The following is a 22,879-nucleotide window of genomic DNA, read 5'->3' as shown; positions in this document are numbered from 1 at the left end:
GAAAAAAGATCATCTTTCCAACAAATGGTGCTGGACATCCACGTGCAAAAAAAAAAAAAAAAAAGATCTAGACACAGATTTTACAACCTTCACAAAACTTAACTCATACCAAATAACAGTCCCAAATTTAAGACCGAATATAAAGCCCCTAGAAGTTAATATTGGAGAAAATTTAGACGATTTGGGGTATGGCATAGACTTGTTATAGTTTATTTGAGAGAGCACACGTACATGCACACAGGAGAGAGGCAAAGAGAGTGAGAGAGAGAATCCCAAACAGGCTCCACAGTGTCAACACGAAGCCCAAAGCCAGGCTCGATCTCACAAACCGTGAGATCATGACCTGAGCTGAAGCCAAGTCAAACGCGTAACCAACTGAGCCATCCAGGCGACCCGGCACAGACTTTTTAGATACAACACCAAAGACATGACCCACGACAGAAATCACTGATGAGCTGGACTTCATGAAAATTACAAACTTCTGCTCTGGGAAAGACTATGTCAAGAGAATGACAACACAAGATCGGGAAAAAATATTTGCAAAACACGTATACCCACATGCATCCAACTACAACATGCAACTACGTGACAGTGAGACAAATACTACCCTCTTACTCATAACAGAGTTAATAAAGAAAGACAGTCATCAAAAACATCCAGTTCCTGGCCAGGGCCAGAGAAAACAGGTACGCTACCACACCACTTGTGGGGGTGTAAATTACCATCTTCCCAGAGGACATTTTGACTCTGTCAAAATACAAAATGTGCATATACTCAGATGGAGCAATTCCTCTGCTACTGCCATGATTTTACACCATGGATATGGCTCTCAGAGGTACGTGAATGCTCACTGCAATGCATTTTTAACAGAAGACAAAAAGGGGGGAAAAAAAACTTAAGTGTTACAAAAGGGGTGGGAAAGAGACCACCAATTAAATAGGTTATGGGGTGCCATATGACAGAACGCGACATCACCACTGAAAAGATTGAATAGATCAATACGTGCTGCTAGAAGAGATCTCCAAAATAGAGAAAAATAAGCCAACGAACAAAGGTTCAAAAATATACATAGTATGACCCCAATTGTTTAAAGAATATATAATACATAATTTTCATGAATATTCCTTTAAGTGCATATAATTTCATAAATAATATTATATATTAACATATTAAATATTAAAAAATGGGGCGCCTGGGTGGCTCAGTCAGGTAAGCATCCAACTCTTGGTTTCGGCTCAGGTCACGATCTCACGGTTCATGAGATCAAGCCTTGCATCGGGCTCTACGCTGTCTCGAAGCCTCCTTAGAATCCTCTCTCTCCCCTTCTCTCTGCCCCTCCCCCACTCGTGCTCACTCGCTCGCTCTCTCTCAAATAAACATTAAAAAAAAGAAAAAATAATGGGGCGCCTGGGTGGCGCAGTCGGTTAAGCGTCCGACTTCAGCCAGGTCACGATCTCGCGGTCCGTGAGTTCGAGCCCCGCGTCGGGCTCTGTGCTGACTGCTCGGAGCCTGGAGCCTGTTTCAGATTCTGTGTCTCCCTCTCTCTCTGCCCCTCCCCCGTTCATGCTCTGTCTCTTTCTGTCCCAAAGGTGAATAAACGTTGAAAAAAAAAAAAAAAGAAAAAATATTAAAGGATATACATTCTTGTTTAAAGATCATACATTCATACATACTTAAATACAGTTTCTATTTTCCTCAAAGAACCAAACGACACTTTAAACAGAGATATTTCAGGGAAGAGATGAACAGGGAGAAAAGTCTTCGGTTTTTATTTTGTTCCTCTTGAAATATTTGCATTTTCTAAATATGTAACTGAATTTTGAAAATTATACCTGTGATTTCAGAAAATCATATAATTTGTTAATGGCAAAAGGGGTTATCTAGACAAAGTGATCATAGGCTTTTCAATTTGCTCGTTTATAAACTTTCTGTCCTTAACCTAATAAATATTTTGTGTTTTACGTCTGCTTATATATATTTCATATGTACACGTAAGAGTACATATACTGAAATCTAGCTTCTTTGGCTGACTCCCAAATTATCAATAATTGCCATCTTAATTCAGCTACAGAAGGTTTTTTGGTTACATTCACACCAAACTGGGAAGGAGATTTCTGACCGAAAACTAACATCCTATCCCGGTTGCTATCTGGCAAACATTACAATCAAGTTTCTCACCAGATCTCGCTCTCCCTCTCCCTCTCCCCTCTCTCTCTCCCTCTCTCTCGCTCTACTAACTACACAACTCCCACCAAAAACTGACCGCACCTATCTACTCTAAGTAGTGGCTTGGAAAAAACCTGACCCAGCACCCAACATTAAATACCCCTCTCTGCCTCAAGGCCTTCAGGAAATCCCCGTGTTAAAAACGACACATGAGGTTGGAAACTAAGACACGGGTTCCCAAGATATTAATTCTTCATGTTTCACAGAAAAAAATAAGCCGGGCGGGGGGGATTATTTTGCTTCATATCCACATATGCTGTCGGATGTGGCAGGACTTCGAGAAAAAAGTGTTTAGTCTCGAGAGAGCCTAGCAGTGATGTTTAAACGGTACCACATTGCTAGGGCCAAGACGCCCCAGGATGCAGAGAGAGCAGGGAACCCTAAAAACCACAATGAGCCTGGCTCAGATGAAGAGAGGAGGGGCCACCGCAAACAGCGCTCACCACTTAGCGCAACTTCCAGGCCTCCGCTCTGAACACAGTGACCACGTTCCCTTCTGCCACAGACTGTGCCACGGACCTCAAAGCTGTTTGTTCAAAGCTCGGATCAGAGCCCGGACCCCTTCAACAAAGCGGGCTTTGAATTACGTACGGGGCTGACCAAAAACACTCTCTGAGGAGGAAGGGAATTTAACAGGTGTCTACAATAAAGGATTTCCCAAGTTTTTGAAATCCCAACTTCTGTGAAGACATGAAAGTTGGTGACACCGTGGGCCTTCAACTGCCTTCAAACCTCCTTGACAACTGTAGCCAGAGTCTGTCTACAAAAGCTCCGCTCTGAGGTTCCGGTAAGGTCACCTCAAGCCACAGCCAAAGTTTGGCTTCCCAATTAAATGGTCTATTAAAGGCCAACTTGCAAGGAGAAGTGAGTCAACATTTAATTGGAAAGCAAATCACCGAACAGTAAGCGGTAGACACATTTCCCAATTAAAAATCTGACGAGAACTCACAAAAATAAAATAGCATCTCCAAAATGCCATTCTGCTTACTTCTCATTTAGAAAGGCTGCCTGTTTCGACATCACACCAAACAAGAGGTTAGGGGGTAGGAATCAATAAAAAAGTAGGAAAATGCTGTGTGTGCACACACACGTGTAAAACTGTCCAAATTTACATCAGCAGGTAATCACGACTCTGTCCACCCAATTAGTTACATCTCAAAGGGCCAGCGGCAAGACTTTAAGCCAAAAGCTGCAGTTAGAGGAGTGGCCTCCGACAGACTCAGTCCCAAGCACTGTCTGTCTCCTCATCAAAGCCCCACTTCCCAGCCTGAGGACCCAGCAATACCCCGGGAGCCCACCCTTTGAAACCTCTGATTGACCTGAAATCTTTTTCCCCAGTACTTTTTTTTAAAAGGCTAAGAATTGCATTTTACGAGTCTCAAGGTTCTTAAATAACCACCTACCAAACATAACATTTTCATTACAACTACACTACACTTCTTGAAGCTATTTTGTTTTTCAAATGCTTTAAAGTGGTGGTCGATCACACCAGCAAAATAGTTATTTAACTAGTTGGCACCACAGCAGGAAACAGTGATGAGATTTGGCCATTCCCCGTGTCTATATCTACTGTATCTTTAGGTCAAACCCTTACCCACCTGTAGTTTCCTTATGCTGTTCAAACTCATAGAGAGAGCATTAAATATATATGTGTTATGCTAATGCCCAATAAGAAATACAAATAACTGTTTTTTACACATCTGAACAAAAGAACTGATGGAGAATTTTTAATACTCGCTATTCAAAAAAAAAAACTGCTCAGTGACATAAAAAGAGAAATAAAGAGAAATAAAGCCCAACTAATCAAATTTTTCAAAGGACTATCACTGACAAATCATTTCTTTGGTGATAAAATGATAGGTCCAAGGGAACATGAAAGAGAACTGGCACGTATCAGATAGATCTTCAAGGATGCTGAGACTTTACAAACATGAGCCTAAAATGGGTTCAAGAAAGCTTTGGTATTTATTTGAAAGAGAATCTGAAAAGAAGTTAAGGAGAAGAGGAGGCAATCCTCAAAAGTTTTACATGAGAAATTAAGAATCATGAAGACAGAGGCTCCTGGGTGGCTCAGTCCGTCAAGCATCCAACTTCAGCTCAGGTCATGATTTCACTGCTCCTAGGGTCAAGCCCCACATCGGGCTCTGTGCTGACAGCTCAGAGCCTGGAGCCTGCTTCAACTTCTCTGCCCCTCCCCCGCTCATGGTCGCTCATGCTCACTCACGTGCTCCCTCTCTCTCTCTCTCCTTCAAAAATAAACATTAAAAAAAAATTTTTAATCACAAATACAATGTTGCAAGAAGGGTATCACAAAGAATACAAACTGAACAGACAAAGCAGCAACTTCAGAGTGAGAAAAGAGTTTACTAACAAGAAATATACATTCCCGTTTTTTCGTGTTTTAGCAAGATGTCATTGACATATTACACTGCAGTCCTTTAAGCTGTACAACATGGCTTAATATATTGTGTATATTGCAAAATTATTACAATAAGCTTAATTAACATCCATCCACCTCATACAGTGACAATTTCTTGTAATGAAAACTTTTAAGATCTACTGTCTTACCAACAACGTTCCCCATTCTATTCTCTGCTGAAGTACTCTCCCCTGCTACTCCCCACCTAAACACCGAAGTTACTACCATCCTCCTCTCATTAACTGCCACTGTTTTTATGAAATTTAAACCACTGTGTATGTTCAAAAGCACATCAGGGACATACCAACAAGGAGGGAGAGCTAGCAACACTTTCGCTTCAACCCCACGATGTTCCTATGACTCAAAGAAATATTGAAATACAAACATTAACACTCCAGTCCTACCAACAATATCCAGTCATAAGTAAGGTCCTATGTAACCATGAGCTCGAATCCTTACTAAACTTGCCCAGAGGGGCACCTGGATGGCCTAGTCAGTGAGTGTCCGACCGTTGATTTCGGCTCAGGCCTAAGATGATCCCCCCGCCCTCCCTCCCTCCCTCCATCCCTTCCCCCCAGCTTATGCTCTCTCTCTAAAATAAATTTAAAAAAAAAAAAACTTGCCCAGGATACTAGGTCTGGACACTCTGTTATACCACGCTAGTCAACAGATGTTTGAAAAGGGTTATTCAAGTGGTCGGAGGTGGTCAAGGATAAGGAAGAAAAATGACCAATATTAAAACACAACAGAAGTCAGCACAAAAAATGCATTGCCCTAAATCATGGTGATAACGTGAAGGTAATATAGATGGGTGGAAAAGATGGACGAACAACCACAAAATCATATTCCACACCATCCAGCGGCAAAGTCCCCCTGAAGAGCAAAGGAACAGTCGACCAAAGGCAGTGTTTCTGAACCAGCATCAGTAAAAAAATAAAAAAATAAACTTTAGTTTGGTTTTCATGTTTTCAAATGTAGGGCATTTAGAGTGAATGTAATTGGCATTTAAGAAAATTGATACACAGCAGAAGTGGTAAAGCCTACAGAATCATAAGTACACAGTTGAAATGGTACATTTATATACAGCTGTTCCCTTCCCTAATCCACACTCTACTTCACCACTCCTCTTGGATTCTCATATTTCACCTGTCTCTGTCTCTTCCACTCTTATGTCATAGTTTTTACTTCTGTATTTTACCCCTCAAGTGAGCTATACTCTCCAGGATAATGTCATGTCTGATTCATCTTCGCAAAACTCAGGGCATTCCCTCATTTGTTTAGCATATATTTATATATTTACTAAGTATGTATTAAGGACCAGGCATCATACTACAAACTAGCATTAAATGCACAGTTTAAATGAATGTTGACTACAAGGCAGAAAAAAGAAGCTCAAAAAATAACCCAAATAAATTCATGCATTATAATTCTACAGGAGATTAAGATGGGCCACTACCAACACTCTAGTTGGAGTTTTAGTATCATGAAACATCTACACTATCTATACTGTCACAGCAAGAATGTGGGTCCACACTAGACCCACATTCCCTTTGTATGGCCTGCCAGGTTTATTAAGTATTTCCATACAGAGAATTATCATCTTAATTAAAAAATCTTAATTAAAAAGAAAAAAATCAACCAAAAAACTTAGTAATAATGATTCAATATACCATGATATGAAATTAGAGGCCCCAAAATAACACCCATGAGAAGGGTCTTTATCAGTCCATGAGTGGGAGACTGTTTTAAAATTCAATCTATGGGGCGCCTGGGTGGCTCAGTCGGTTGAGCGTCCGACTTCAGCTCAGGTCATGATCTCACAGTCTGTGAGTTCGAGCCCCGCGTCGGGCTCTGTGCTGACAGCTCAGAACCCGGGGCCTGTTTCAAATTCTGTGTCTCCCTCTCTCTCTGACCCTCCCCCGTTCATGCTCTGTCTCTGTCTCAAAAATAAATAAACGTTAAAAAAAATTAAAACAAAAATTCAATCTATGCATACCTTCAAGCCCTTAGGGTCTACCAGGTACTACTAACCCTGGGTTTTAAAAAGATCAAGAGGACATTCCAGGAGCCCTCCTAGAACTCAACCAAAAGTTTAGCATAGGTAGAGGGATAGAGGAGAGGGGGAAGGGGGGGGGCATTTTATGAAAAATACCTGAGTTTAAATTCAAAGGTCAACAAAGTAAAAACGTGTTAAATACATTTTATTCAGGTTGTTTTAATCACTCCCTGTATCATGCTTAATGGTGTTTGAAAGGATTCTCCTATCCTTAATCTAGATCACATTTTTAAAACAGGAACCCCACCAATCCCACTCCCACCATACATATTCTGGGAGAATGGCAGATAACTCGAAATTTGTTTGGTTTTGTTTTGAAGGACTAGACCGGGATAGGAAGGCAGAAAAAATTTGAAAACGGATGTGTGCCTTCAAACCCACGGCCCTTCTACCAGCTCATTACAGGCTCTTGTATCTGAAGCTGTGGCCATTCACAGGTGGTTGGAGGTGTCCGAAGTGTGAGAACACAATCTGCAACTCGTGACAGTAGTCCCCGGACTTCAGGGCCTTCCACCCAGAAATCCAGGAAACAAGAAGCCTTCCCTAGTGAGCGCGGCTGAAGGCAATCCATAAATAAACGTTGTATGAATAAATGAAACACCTGGCTTTCTCTACCAAGCCCCCAAACAGCGTGCCTTTAGGACCCGGGGACCCTAATGGAAAGCTCTGGCCCTAAAGAAAAGACAGCGAGGCGGGGTTCCTCCCTCTAGCCCAACCCCAGAGAAAAAGGGGGGACTGTGGGGGTCCTTGGGAGGGGTTGGGGGAGGCGAGGAGGAAAGGGGAGGGGTCGGCAGGGTGGAACCCACCTAACCCTTCTCCCTTCCAAAGCGGAGGTCGAGCCGCTGCCCGCTGCCCCCTGTCCCCTGACCCTGCCTCCTGCCTCCCTCACCTGATCACAGAGATGAGCAGCCCCGAGGGGTCTTTGCTTTTGCTGACAGTGCTTCTGTATTTCCCACCAGCTGCTTCTGCCGCCATCTTGGTACCGGGCGGGGAGGGGGAGAGCCGGTAGGCTAGAAGGGCCAAAACGAACGTAGGCTCTGTAATTGACCTCGCTGGGGAGTCCACCAATGGAAAAAGAGAAGTTCAGAGACGCGCAACGGGATAGTCCAATCACTGGAATAAGGAGGCGGGACTGAGGCAGCAAGTTTCCAGGCCGCGCACGCGTTCTAAGCATTCTGGGAATTGTAGTTTTCTTCCGCGATTCCTGGGAACACAGGGGAAACTAAACCAGTGGTAACTTGGTCAAGTCTCCTAAGGACTGTCTGATTTGTATCTGTTCTGATCTGGTGGGATTCTTTTTTTTTTTTTCAGTGTCCTTGTTTTTAGAATTTTATCAGCTTTTTAATCAAATGTATCTAACGATGCCAAAATGTGTACGTAGGGGAGTGTATTTTACTGGGGCAGGGTTGTGGAAAGGGATGTCTATGAGCAAAACTGTAATTTAAACACAAGTGGTTTAAAAAATAAATAAAGTGCGAAAATAAGACACGGAGATGCTTTTCTTTAGAGAATAAATACTTATTCTCTAAAACTAAATTTTCTACATTCGTTTTATATGTGAGTTCAATAATCTTCCAACATCCTTGTATTTGCAGATAATGCTTTAAAAACATAGCTGCAAGAGCTCACAAATTGGATACTGACAAAAAGACCAAAAAACAAAACTGACCAAATTGCAGATTTTTTCTTCCCAAGCTAAATAAAATATAGATAGTAATAATGTACATTTGAACTTTATTATTTTTGCCAGTAAGTTTTTATGCTTTTTTTTTTATATTTATTTATTTGGGGGGAGAGCACAAGCTGGGAGAGCACAAGAAGGGGACAGAGGATCTGAAGCCAGGTCTGTACTGACAGGTGGATAACAGTGAGCTGATACGGGGCTTGAACTCACGAACCCTGAGATCATGACCTGAGCCAAAATCCAGTGCTCAACAAACTGAGCCACCCAGGTGCCCTGGTTGTTATATTTCGTGCATTTGACTCTACTGGCTTAGTCATTAATTCAGCAGATGAAATAAGCAAAAAACAAAGATTAGCATATGTATGAGAAGTATAAATCAAGGAACAAGAAGAAAAATAAACATGAAGCAGGAGGGAAGGAGGTGATCTGCTTAGTAGCAGTAAAGATTTAAAGAACTTCAGAACTGAAAAGAAAGCAAATTCAGAGGTTCTGGAGTTGTAGAGCAGAACACATCAACTATTTTTACTGAAACGATATAGAAGTACTAAGTAAGTTGTAGAACATCCATATGAGGATATAACATACAACCTCGGGGGAAATATATATATATGGCCTCAGGAAATCATAATTTTAATGGTTTTTAATGAAAATGAGATTTTCATGGTATGAGTACAGAAAGCAGGCTACAAACTTAGGTAACTTATATACATAGAGAAAAGTAATTGACCCTACTGGCCAAGAATGCAGGCCAGGAGAAAACCATGATCATCCCAGTTGCTGCAGACAAAGCTTTTGACAAAATCCAACACCCTTTTCACAATGAAACACTCAGCAAACTAGAAATAGAAGGGAACTTCTTCAGCATGATAAAGACTATTTATTTAAAAAACACAGCTAACATCATACACAATGGTGAAAAACTGAAAGCTTTCCAGCTGTGATCAAGCACAAGACCAGGATGCCCACTTTTGCCACTTCTATTCAACAAACTACTGGAAATCCTAGCCAGAGCAATTAGGCAAGAAAAAGAATAAAATTGGAAAGGAAGAAGTGAAACTATCTCTATTTGCAGATACTATGATTTTACACATGGAAATCCTAAAGAATTTTTTTTAAAAAATGATTAGACCTAGTAAATTACTTCAGCAAGGTTGCAGGATGCAATATTAAGACAAATCAGCAGTGTTTTTATACACTAGCAATGAACAATCCAAAAGAAAATTGCCAAAACAATTCCAGTAACAGCACTGAAAAGAATAAAATACTTAAAAATGAATTTAACCAAGGAAGTGAAAGAGTTCTACACTGAAAGCTACAAAATATTGCTGAAGTAAAGAAGAATCAAATAATGGAAAGACATCCTGTGTCCATTAATTAAAACAAAATACAGGTAAGATGCCAATATTCCCTAAAGCTATCTACAAACTCAATGCAATTCTTATGAAAATTCCAATGGCCTTTTTTGCCAAATTGGAAACACTGATCCTAAAATTCATACAGAATTGCAAGGAGCCCCAAATGGCCAAAGCAATCTTTAACAATAACAAATTTTGGGGGCGCCTGGGTGGCTCAGTCAGTTGAGTGTCCAGCTTCAGCTCTGGTCATGATCTCACAGTCTGTGGGTTCGAGCCCCACGTCAGGCTCTGTGCTGACAGCTCAGAACCTGGAGTCCTCTTTGGATTCTCTCTCTCTCTCTCTCTCTCTCTCTCTGCCTCTTTCCAGCTCGCACTCTCTCAAAATTAAACAAATGTAAAAAAAAATTTTTTTAATAACAAATTTGGAGAACTGAGACTTCCTGATTTCAAAAGTTGCTAACAAGCTATAGTATTCAAAAGTGTGGCATGTGGATAAAGATAGACATATAGATAACTGGAATTTTATGGAGAGTCCAGAAATGAATCCATATATCTATGATCAACTGATTTTCTACAAGGGTGCCAATGTTATTTGATGAAAAAAGAAAAGTCTCTTCAAAAATAATGCTGGGAAAACTGGACATACACATGCAAAAGAATGAAGTTGGATCCTGTCTTAGTCTACTCAAGCTGCTATAACAAAATGCCACAGACTGGGTAGCTTATAAACAACTGAAATTTATTTCTTGCACTTCTGGAGGCTTGGAATCCAAGACCAGGGTGCCAGCATACTCATGTTCCAGTGAAGGGCCTCGTCCTTGTTCATGGCCAGAAACTTTTTACTGTGACCTCAGTGGTAGAAGGGACTAGGGACTTTCATGAAGTCTCCTTTATAAAGAATACTGATATCTAATCACTTCCGAAAGGCCCCACCCCCTAATACTATCATGTTTCAAGGTTAGGATTCAACATAGGAATTTGCAGGTCAGGATGAATACATTCAGACCTCACAGCATATTACAAAATTTAACTCATAATGGATTGAAGACCTAAACATAAGAGATAAAATTCTTAGAAGAAAGAATACGGTAAATTGTTATGACCTTAGATTTGGCAGTGGGTTCTTATATATCACACCTAAATCATGAGCAACAAAAGGAAAAATAGATGACTTGGATTTCATCAAAATTAGAAACTTTTGTGCATCAAAGGACACAATCAAGAAAGTAAAAAGACAACCCACAGCGTTTGAGAAAATATATGCAAATCATATATCTGATGGGGTCTTATATCCAGCATATGGAAAGAATTCTTACAACTCAACAGCAAAAGACAGAAACTCAAATTAAAAACTGGGCAATAAATTTGAATAGACATTTCTCCCAGGGAAATATACAAATGGCCAAGAAACACATGAAAAGATGCTTTAAAACATTAGTCATCAGGGAAATGCAAATCAAAACCACAGTGAGATACCACTTCACACCCATCAGATGGCTATAATTTTAAATAATGGAAAATAAATGTTGGCAAGAATGTGGAGAAATTGGAACCCTTGTACATGGGTAGTGGGAAGGTAAAATGGTGCAGCCAATGTGGAAAACAGTTCAGAGATTCCTCGAAAAGTTAAAATTACTACATGACCCACCAATTTTACCCATAGGTATATATCTAAGAGAATTGAAAACAAGTACTCAAAAAAATTCTTACACAAATGTTCATAGCAACGCTGTTCTCAATAGCCAAAAGGTGGAAACAACACAAGTGTGTATCATTGGATGAGTGGATGAATGTGGTATAATATGTGGTATGTGATTGAGGTATAAACGACATGTGACATACCCATACAAAGGAATATCCTTCAGCCGTAAAAGGGATTGAAATACCAATACATGCTACATCATCGAAGAACCTTGAAAACATTATATTAACTGAAAGAAGCTAGATACAAAAGGCTACACAATCTATGATTCCATTTATATGAAAAGTATCCAAAATAGGCAAATTCACGCAGACAGCAGATGTCAGGGCCAAGGGCAGGACACCCAAAGATGGGCCACTTTAGCATAAAGATTGTTTTGAGTTAAAAAGGAATCAAAACTCTGCAGATTCAGGAAAATCTCTTTACCTCCCTCTCAACCGCCTAAAAAGAACTTAGATAGAGGATCTGCTCTGGGTCCATAGATAACTACATTGCAATATGAACCAGGTACAGCAGACATGGAGGAACCTAGCAATGCCTGTTTGACCCAAGTCCTCTATGTCTCATTGTTTCTGAGTGCCCCAGCAAATGTTTGTTTATCAAACATATACTCTTGTGTATCTTCCTATAAATTGTGTTCCTTCCCTTTGAAGTCCCAGACCCCTGCACTCTTCTTCTCCATTCAGGCTGACACATATACCTCATTCTGTCTGACTGCCTTTGGAATCTCATGTCTGTGTGGATTCCCTGTATATAGGAAACTAAATTTTATTTTCTCCTGTTGATCTGTTTCATGGCAATTTGATTCTTAGTCCAGCTGGAAGGACCTTGAAGACCAGAAGAAATTCTTCTTCACCAACACAGATTAGTGATTCTCTGGGGTTGAGGGAGATGGGAATGAAGAATGACTGCTTTAGAGACATAGGATTTCCTTTGGGGAAGATGGGAATGTTCTGGAACTCAATGGTGGTGATGGCTCCAAAATTCTGTGAATATATTAAAAGCCACTAAATAATATACTTTACAATGGTTAAAATAGTAAATATTATGTGTGTTTGGCCACAATGAAAACATTAAAAATTCAGGCTGTGCAGTAGGGCTACCTAGATTCAATCCTAGCTCTCCACCTACTGGCTGGGTTACCTTAGGCAAGTTACTTAACCTTTCTGTACCTCAGTTTCCTTACCTGTAAAGCAGTTGATAATAGGGAAGTCTCCTAGAGAGAGTAATTGTGAGACTGTGTGAGATATGCATGATCAGCACTTGGCAAATACCAGCTATTATTAGTAAAGTAAGGTACTAGTTTTGTTTAAAATACACCTCTGCAGGTATCATGAAGTTGTTTTGAGCAAGAATATAGGCATTTTTTCATTTTTTTAATACTTTCCTGTGTTTCCTGAATTTTCTATGAATAGATTGCCTTTATAAACAGAAATAAACAAAAGAACTTTTTTTTCAAAATTTTTTTCTTTTTAATGTTTATTTATTTTTGAGACAGAGAGAGGCAGAGCATGAACAGGGGAGGGGCAGAGAGAGAGGGAGACACAGAATCCGAAACAGGCTCCGGGCTCCGAGCTGTCAGCACAGAGCCCGATGCGGGGCTCGAACCCACGGACCACGAGATCATGACCTGGGCCGAAGTCGGACGCTCAACCGACTGAGCCACCCAGGCGCCCCAAGAACTTTTTTTTTTCAAAAGAACTTTTTTTAAAAAACACAAGAATTGGATAAAAATCAAAATGATGGCTACTTCTATCACAAACTGGAAATATAATTATGTGATAGTTAAACTAATGCACCCCAATTAAACCTTAATTCAACAAACTGCTTTTGCTTCTCTATTCCATTTCCTTCATATCTCATCTCAGGAAATCTTACCCATTGTACCTTTCATCTTAAAGGGACAGGCATGCCCTTTCACATGGCTTCTCTTCTCGGTAACCTTCCAAACTAATCTCAAACTTGCACTAAACTATGAACAAATGGGGCGTCTGTGTGGCTCAGTCCGTTAAGCAGCCAACTTCAGCTCAGGTCATGATCTCCTGGTTTGTGAGTGTGAGCCCCGCATCGGGCTCTGTGCTGACAGTTCAGAGCCTGGAGCCTGCTTCAGATTCTGTGTCTCCAGCTCTCTCTGCCCCTCCCCAGCTTGTTCTCTCTCTCTCTCTCTCTCTCTCTCTCTCTCTCTCTCTCAATAATAAACATTAAAAATTAAAACACACACACACACACACACACACACACACAACTATGAACAATGAAAAATAAAATCCAGGGAAGGCTTAGTAGGTCCACCCTTTTGTAAGCCTTCAACCACAGACTCCCAAACTCACCATGCTACTTGGAACCAGATAAAATTTATGAAGATCTAAGGCACGGATTATGGACTTTGCTGTGTGGAGGGGCTGACCTACTATATGGGGAAATAAAAGAGAAGGAAATAGCATCTACTCAATACTCAAAGAAAAAGAACATAACTACTGTAGATGTTTCAATGGGAAATAAAGGAAGGCTAGGATGACTATAGCAGTCTTCATGGAAAAGGTGGGTTATAATTGAATCAGATCCAAAAAAAAAAACAAAAAGAGTGGAGACTTAAATACAAGAAAAGGAAGAGAAGGGCCTTTTAGACAGGTAGATGCACAAAGTGAAAACACATATCTTGTATTAAAAGAATCATTTGAATAGAATAAAGGATTCATGGAGAAGAAATGGTGTCATAGATGAAGAGATACATGGAGATCCGCTCAGAAAGGACCTTGAACCCCATGGCCGGGCATTGGATACATTTGTGCGGTGAGGGTGAGAAGCAGTTTATGTTCAGATCTTGTTTTATGCTGTCTATTATATTGTAAACCAGGGCAGACTGTTTCTTATTATTACATTTGTAAATATACCCAGAGGCTTTTAAAGCCACAGGAACATCCAATTAAATTAAAACGCTTTGACCTCTTTGGATGAGAGGCTCTACATAAATCCAAGGTATTGATATTCTTATTATTGCAGATAAATGAAATGTGTGAGTAAGCCTACCTCAGCAGCAGATTCATAAAAAATGCCAGGCCTAGGTGTCTGCAGGATGCCCAGCACAGAACCAGCATATTTAAATTTTATTTTTTATTTTTTTTAATTTACATCCAAATTAGTTAGCATATAGTGCAACAATGATTTCAGGAGTAGATTCCTTAGCGCCCCTTATCCATGTAGCCCATCCCCCTTCCCACAATCCCTCCAGCAACCCTCAGTTTGTTCTCCATATTTATGAGTCTCTTCTGTTTTGTCCCCCTCCCTGTTGACCCAGCATATTTTAAAAAGAGTGTCTCATAACGTCAGCCACGTGGGCCGAACCCTGGAAAGAGCTATTTCATGTCCTTGTCAATGTTGCCTTCATACAAGAGTCAGCTCATCTAAGATATAAAAAAACGTGGGGCGCCTGGGTGGCTCAGTTAGTTAAACATCCGACTCCTGGTTTGGGCTCAGGTCATGATCTCAACGGTTCACATCAAGCCCCCCATGGGGCTCTGGGCTGACAGCACAGAGCCTGCTTGGGATTGTCTCTCTCCTTATCTCTCTCCCCCTCCTCCCGACCCCACTCATACTTTCTCTCTCTGTCTCTCTCTCTCAAACAAATAAATAAACATAAAAAATGTGTTTTAGGCATGGTTGAGCCTTTAGATTAAAACTGAAGGGAAAAGTTAATGATGCTTTGATCATGGAAAAAACAACGATTTTATTCAGCATTTTAATTTATCAGATTTTTCAATGACTTAAGTTTACATAAATCTTACAAAAATATAAGCTTAGTTTGAGATATACACACAATGTATTCTACTGGGAGGCAAATGTAAGTAGATCACAATAGGCTCTACAACGTCTCACCTATGGATTTTGTTTTCCATATTCTTGGTACCTGGTTCAGCCTGTGTTGTCTGATTGCAGAATTATGGTTTAATTTTCATGATGCACTGGAGTTTATGAGTGTTTTAGGAAGTTGGTCAAGATTAGTATTTTCAATAATAAAGAGGAACTTTGTTGAAAGGGGAGTGTCCTTTGTTTCTGTGGGACACAAGCCTGACTGCTGGTAGCTAAGGCAGCAACTGTACCCCAGTCTCTAGTCCAGATTCCAACACTCAACAAACACCAAGTGCATAGGTGTTCCAGGCACCAGGCATAGCCAAATACCTTCTGGGGCTCTCCGCTCAGATTTTCAACCAGGCCTCCAACTGAACCCACTCTTTCTACTCCCTTCTATCCCTACTGCCTTCTTCCATTGTGTTTCCTGTTTCAACAAATGGCTCAAAAATCTGTTGAGTAAAAACACAACCTGGGATGCCTGAGTGGCTCAGTCAGTTAAGTGTCCAACTCCTGATTTCAGCTCAGGTCATGATCTCACAGTTTGAGTCTGAGACCCACATTGGTCTCTGTGCTGACATAGTGGAACCCGATTGGGATTCTCTCTCTCTCCCTCTCTCTCTGCTCCTCCCCAACTCATTTTCTCTCTCTCTTTCAAAAATAAATAAAGTTTTTTTAAAAAAAGGCAACGTAGGGGTGCCTGGGTGGCTTAGTCGGTTAAGCGTCCGACTTCGGCTTGAGTCACGATCTCACGGTTCGTGGGTTCGAGCCCCGCATCGGGCTCTGTGCTGACAGCTCAGAGCCTGAAGCCTGTTTCAGATTCTGTATCTCCCTCTCTCTCTGCCCCTCCCCCACTCGTGCTCTCTCTCCCTCTGTCTCAAAAATAAATAATCCTTAAAAAATTTAAAAAAAAAAAGGCAACCTATGCAGTGGAACACAATATTTGCAAATCATTTATCTGATAAGAGTCAGGTATCTAGAAAATAAAGAACTCTTACAATTCAGCAACAAAAAGACAAATAATCCATTTCTTTTTAATGAGCGAAGGATCTGACGAGACGGTTCACCAAAGGAGATATGCAAATGGGCAATAAGCACATGAAAAGATGCTGAACATCATTGGTCATCAAGGAGATGCAAATCAAAACCACCATGAGATACTAACACTTCACACCCACTACAATAGTTATAACTTTTTGAAAAGGAAAATAACAACTGCTGTCAAGTATGTGGAACGGAAACCTAGTACATTACCTGTGAGACGACAAAATAGTGCAGCTGCTGTGGAAAATAGGTTGGTGGTTCCTCAAAAGGTTAAACCTAAAATCACCATACGACCCAGTAATTCTACATGTAGGTATATACACAAAAGAATTGAACACAGGTATTCAAATCAAAATTTGTACACAAATGTTCATAGCAGCACTACACGCAATATCCAAAGGTGGAGAGAACCCTAATGTCCATCAGTGGATGGATGGAGAAACAAAATGTGGCATAGCCATACAATGGATTATATTATTCAGTCATAAAAAGGAATGAAGTATCGATCAGTTCTACAACATGGATGAATCTCAAAAACATTATGCTAAGTGAAAGAAGCCAGACACAAAAGGTCCCATGTTGTGTGATTCCCTTTATCCAGCAAAGGTAAATCCAAAAAAGAGAGGAAGTAGATTAGGGGTTGTTGGGGGCTAAGGGGAGGTGAGTATAGGGAGTGACTGCTTTACGAGTACAGGGTTTCCTTTTGAGGTAATGAAAATGTTCTGGAACCTAGATAGTGTTGCGTACCATTGTAAATACATTAAATGCCGGGGCGCCTGGGTGGCGCAGTCGGTTAAGCGTCCGACTTCAGCCAGGTCACGATCTCGCGGTCCGTGAGTTCGAGCCCCGCGTCAGGCTCTGGGCTGATGGCTCAGAGCCTGGAGCCTGTTTCCCATTCTGTGTCTCCCTCTCTCTCTGGCCCTCCCCCGTTCATGCTCTGTCTCTCTCTCTGTCCCAAAAATAAATAAACGTTGAAAAAAAAAAATTTAAAAAAAAAAATACATTAAATGCCACTAAATTGTACACTATTATATATACATAATATATTATGATATATAATATATAGTTATAATATGTATAAAGTTCTAATATATTTTATAATAATGTAGTTATAATATATACATATAATGAAAGAGCAAAAAAGGAAGAAAGAGACCAAGCTAGTCCTTTAAGTCATCTTTCAACTGGTCACCAAATTCTATCAACTTGACCTGCACAATGCTTTTTATTATTATTATGCTTTAATGTTTATTCATTTTTGAGAGAGAGAGAGAGCATGGGAGGAGCAGAGAAAGAGAGGGGCACAGAATCTGAACTGAGCTGTCAGCACAGAGCCTGATGTGAGGCTCGAATTCACGAACTGTGAGATCATGACCTGAGCCGAAGTCGGACACAACCAACTGAGCCACGCAGGCACCCTGAGCTGCACAATGCTTCTTAATTCCATCCCCTTCTTGGCATTGCCTCCCCATTGCCTTCATTAAGTCCTCATCATCTCTCCTCTCAGCCCTCATTAGCTTCCCACACGGTATTCCTTCCTGTTATACCTCCCTCATTCTGATCTCTCCACCACTAGTCGAAATCTGCCATTTCAAATGTGTTGCATGCGGTGTCTGTGGTCTTTGAGGACTTGAAGCTGTTCTGTGAGGTCTGCATATCAACTAATGATTTAGGGATCTGACTGTGCAGTACTTTGTGCATTCTGGATGTTAAAAGTTTTTTCTTATGCATTAAATCTAATCTACCATTGTATGAGTGCAAAGTAAGACTCTACGTACTTAAAAAAAAAACTATTTACTTATTTGGAGAGAGAAAGAATGTGTGAGCAAGTGTGTACAGAGGGGAGGGGGGAGGGGGAGGAGAAGAGAGGGAGAGAGAATCGCAAGCAGAGTGCAGAGCCCAATGCAGAGCTCGATCTCACGAACCATGAGATCGTGACCTGAGCCAAAATCAAGACTTGGATGTCTAACTGGCTGAGCTACCGAGGCACCCCAAGACTTTATGTACTTTTTATGTGTTGTAATATTTCTTCACATGAATGTCTCACATACCCCACCCCTAACACAAGGAATCTGATCCTTTTACTCCTGCTTTGGAAACCTCCAAGGACTCTCATTGCCCACAGCATTGTTTTAAAACTGTTTGCTAGAGAACCAGCTCAAAATGATCTTTCCAGCTTCCTTAGTGATTCCTCCCCATTACATCTTACTCTCTAGCCATGTTCCAAATACACCAGATATTCTTACATTTTCCTTTTTTCTACGTGCTTCTGCTCAGCCTACAGTGTCTCTGAGCCCCAGATCCCATATCCATTAACATGTGGCTATCTATCTTCAGGTTTGTTGAGAAACTCAGAGATAAGTAGATATGTATGTAGGACGCTCAATATACAGTTATTTTTAAGGGAAAAAATGTCTTTTCCATTTACCTGGTTAAAATTCTGCTTGCCCATTAAGGCCAAAAGTCAGTATCTCATTTAAGCACTCATGCACTACACACGCATACATCACAATTCCCTTAATTCTTGGTTAGTAGCAGTTATGACGAGATGATATGGTTGCTATAGCGGCTGTGCTGGTTTCCTTGGGTCTTGTTAATCTGGGGACCCGAGTGCACAAACACTGTTGTATTCATTTCCATACACTCAGCACCTTCCACAGAGTAGTGTCTCAGTATTTGTTGAACTGAAACATCCTTTATACTCTTTTAATATACAATGGGCCAGGGGCACCTGGGTGGCTCAGTCAGTTGAGCATCTGACTCTTGAGTTTGGCTCAGGATCATGGGATCGAGCCCCCCAGCACTGAGTGTGGAGCCTGCTTAAGATTCTCTCTCTCTCCCTTTGCCCTTCTCCCCTGCTCACACTCTCTCTGAAATTATATATACATATATATGTGTGTGTGTGTGTGTGCGCGCGCGTGCGTGCGTGTGTCTGTACTGGGCTGAGACTGAATCTTCCAAAAATACTTTAAGGAAAATTACACCAGAGAGGCTGGCAAATGTCACCACAGTCATCAAACTAGTAAGTGATTTAAACACAGTATTTTTTTCAGCAATTTAAAGAAGACTTTACCATTTAGTTACCATTTAATTCAAATTTAAGTTGCCTTTTGGGAGCAATAACAAAAATAGAAATTATTTTTGACAGATTTATAGATTATAATCTCATTTTACTACATAAGATCATGAGGAATATTAAAATAGAATCAGCATCAAAATTTCATATCTGTAATTTTTCATACTGTCTGGACTAAAATCCTATCATGTGCTGTCTACATTTTTCCCATATAAAAGTAAACCGTAGACAATACAAAGACCCATGTGCTTGTCTTGTAAAAATGCTTGTAGATGTTTATTGTGGAATGAAACAAATATTCAAAATATAAAAGCTTTTGATTTTTATTTAAATAATGATTTGATAATACTTTTGTCCTTAATTAGTCCATCAGTGGTTTAAAAAATAAAATAAACTTGTACCAGACAATTAAACAATAGAGTTTCCTATTCCAAGATTTCAAGGATTAATGTCTCAAGAAGTTCAGTCACTCTGAAATCACACTTCCCATTCCAATGGGAACAACAGGTTGACCACCATTGATCTTCAGCTCTTTTTTTTTTTTAATGATTATTTATTTTTGAGAAAGGAGACAGACCGTGAGCAAGAGAGGAGCAGAGAGAGAGGGAGACACAAGATCTGAAACAGTCTCCAGGCTGTGAGCTGTCAGCCTAAAGCCTGACACAGGGATCGAACTTATGAACGTTGAGATCATAACTGGAGCCAAAATCAGACACTTCACCCACTGAACCACCCAGGCACCCCAATCTTTAGCTCTTCTAAGAGCATCTTCAACCATCTACTGAGATAGCTTTATTTGTTATGACAATTCCCTCTGATATCTGGAGACTGGAAGGCATCACAGGGGAACCTGATTCACAAATGGAATCAATTATTTTGCATGGGTTAATCATCTATTGAACAGAGATTATCAAGTTAAATTGGTTCAGCTAATAGATGAAAAACAGCTACTTACCTGGTGTAACTTGATTAGGTCTCCAACATTAATCTTCCTCTATTAATCCTGTTTGATAAAAACCCTTCTGAAAAAAGCCATTGTATGTATGGAGGGAGGGATAACATAGTAAGATTTATTTACATTATATAGATATATTTTTCCCCAGCAGATATATGAGTACATATTACAAAGAGAAATGTGAAAGATATTCATAGCAGCATCATTCATAATATCTCCCAATTGGGCATTACAAGAAAATGCCCAAGAGTGGAACACAGAAACAGTGCCATAGTCATGCAATAGAATACCCTAGAACAGTGGAAAAGTGCCCAACTTCAGCTACACACAACAATATAAATGAATCTCAGAAATAGAATATGGAATACGCAAAGAAAGACACAAAATAATGCATACTGTATAGTTTCACCTACACAAAGTTCAAAAACAGGCCAAATATACTGGTATAAGTCAAAATTGTGGTTACCTTCTAGGTAAGAGGCACAGGTAGCAATTGGAGGGGAGAGGTGCTGGTAGTGTTCTCTTTCTTGATTAGGTGGTAGCTATATAAGTGTCAACATTATTTTATACCTTATTTCTATTTTATTTTTTACATTCTATTTTATTCACTTTTCTGAAAGAGACAACAATGAATTGCCAAATATATTGTTCACTTTTCTGAATGTCACCATACTGAATTTACATAAAATCTAAATATATTACACTTACAGATGCATTATATATTGTAAGAGTACAAGAAGCTGGGCACCCGGGTGGATGACTCAGTCTGACTCTTGGTTTTGGCTCAGGTCATGTTCTCGTGGTTCATGAGTTTGAGCCCCACGTTGGGCTCCGTGCTGACAGCATGGAGCCTGCTTGGGATTCTCTTTCTCCCTCTCTCTGGGGGGTTTGTGTTTGCCGAGTTCCTTTTACTTCTTTTAATCTTTCTTAGTTGCATGCCTGTGTTGGGTTAACAATTGGTTTGATATTTAGTTTATAGTTAGGTTATTTTTTTCTTCCTCCCCTCCTCATTCTCTGTCTCTCTGTCAAAAGAAACGAATAAACTTAAAAAAATTTTTTAAAAAGAATACAAGAAGCTGATAATGTCATCATCTGGGTTCCCTCCTGGGAAGGAACCAGGCAGCTGAAGGTTAGGAATGTATTTTAAAAAACCTTTTAAATATTTTATTTATTTTTGGGAGAGCACAAGGCAGGGAGGGGCAGAGAGAGGGGACAGAGGATCGGAAGCAGACTCAGCACTGACAGGCTGACAGCAGAGAGCCCGATGAGGGGCTCAAACTCACAAACTGTGAGATCATGACCTGAGTCAGTCGATGCTCAACCGACTGAGCCACCCAGGGGCCCCCGTATTTGAAAATGTCTAAGCCATGTGAATGTTCTCTGTTCAAACAATAATAATTTAGATAAGTTATTCCAAGCTCTATCTGACATACATTGTTTGACATACATAGTATCTGTATTCTGGCTTTTACTTCCTGTGGTTTACATTTGTCACCAATATCTTGCATTGCACAGGGTTCACATGGGTGTCTTGCTCGGGTGATGACAGTCCATTGACGATCAGCATCTACTTAAGAAATCTGATGGCGTTTTACTCTTTCCGTTTTAAGTCATCCTCCGGCACTCTCTATCACTGATCCCTTTCAGGCTCCAGAACTCTCTCCTAAGATTTCATTGACGATTCTTTTTTTTTTCTTTAATGTTTATTAATTTTTGAGAGAGAGAAAGAGAGAGAATGCGTGGGGGAGGAGCAGAGAGAGGGAGACACAGAATCCAAAGCAGGCTCCGGGCTCTGAGCTGTCAGCACAGAGCCCGACGCAGGGCTCGAACTCACAGACCATGAAATCATTCATGACCTGAGCCAAAATCAGATGTTCAACCAACTGAGCCCCCCAGGTGCCCCTCATTGACAATTCTGATACAGGTTTTCAGAGTTCCGAAACACAGTTCATTCACTTTTATACATTCTTAAAAACTTTTAAAAATTGAACAAAATGATGGCTCAAAACCTCATCACATTGTTTGATTATGTAAATAACTGCTCAGAAGCACCACTTTCCTAAACACTTGTGTGCACGAAGTAAACGCAAAATAGACGACATTTGTTTAACTTTACAGGTTTGTGGAATTTTCACACTTAATTTCAAAAATGTTAAGTAAATAAATGTTCAGCTATGCACACAATTCTGAAGAAACAGTCATTACCACCTGTTACCTGCTCAGTGCCAACATTTGTAAATTGATAAATATGGTTTTCACCTGAGCATGGAATGCTGGGTTCTTTGGCTGGAGTGATCATGTAGAGAATGTGCTCTTCTTTGGGGAAACATAAATTAGATTTTTATATACAATACATTAGCGTGAGTCTAATGAAAAGCAAAATGCAGAGAACTACGGGACAGACGAATGAGGTGACTTAATACTTTAAATAGTAAAAACTGTTAAATCCTAAACCTACTGAGTGACTTGATAAAATAGCAGAAGTTCTAAAGTAAATTTTTACAATAATCTCA

The 22,879-nt window shown here is 40.2% G+C and overlaps 1 protein-coding gene across 2 annotated transcripts in view; it reads right to left on the bottom strand.

Annotated features, from left to right (window-relative positions):
- Window positions 1–7,676, bottom strand: part of EXOC4 (exocyst complex component 4) — a 756,122-nt gene extending 748,446 nt beyond the window's left edge. For both annotated transcript variants that reach the window (XM_047095756.1, XM_047095757.1), the window contains exon 1: window positions 7,591–7,676. In XM_047095756.1, the coding sequence (XP_046951712.1) occupies window positions 7,591–7,676 (86 nt within the window). The remainder of the gene's footprint in view (window positions 1–7,590) is intronic.
- Between the last annotated feature and the right edge of the window lie 15,203 nt (window positions 7,677–22,879).

The sequence above is a fragment of the Lynx rufus genome, unplaced genomic scaffold, assembly GCF_022079265.1.
Source record: "Lynx rufus isolate CCGP_SWC_20201006 ecotype Redwood Valley unplaced genomic scaffold, mLynRuf1.p SCAF_4, whole genome shotgun sequence".
Classification (NCBI taxonomy): Eukaryota; Metazoa; Chordata; class Mammalia; order Carnivora; family Felidae; genus Lynx; species Lynx rufus.
This window is presented reverse-complemented; position numbering and strand designations above follow the sequence as displayed.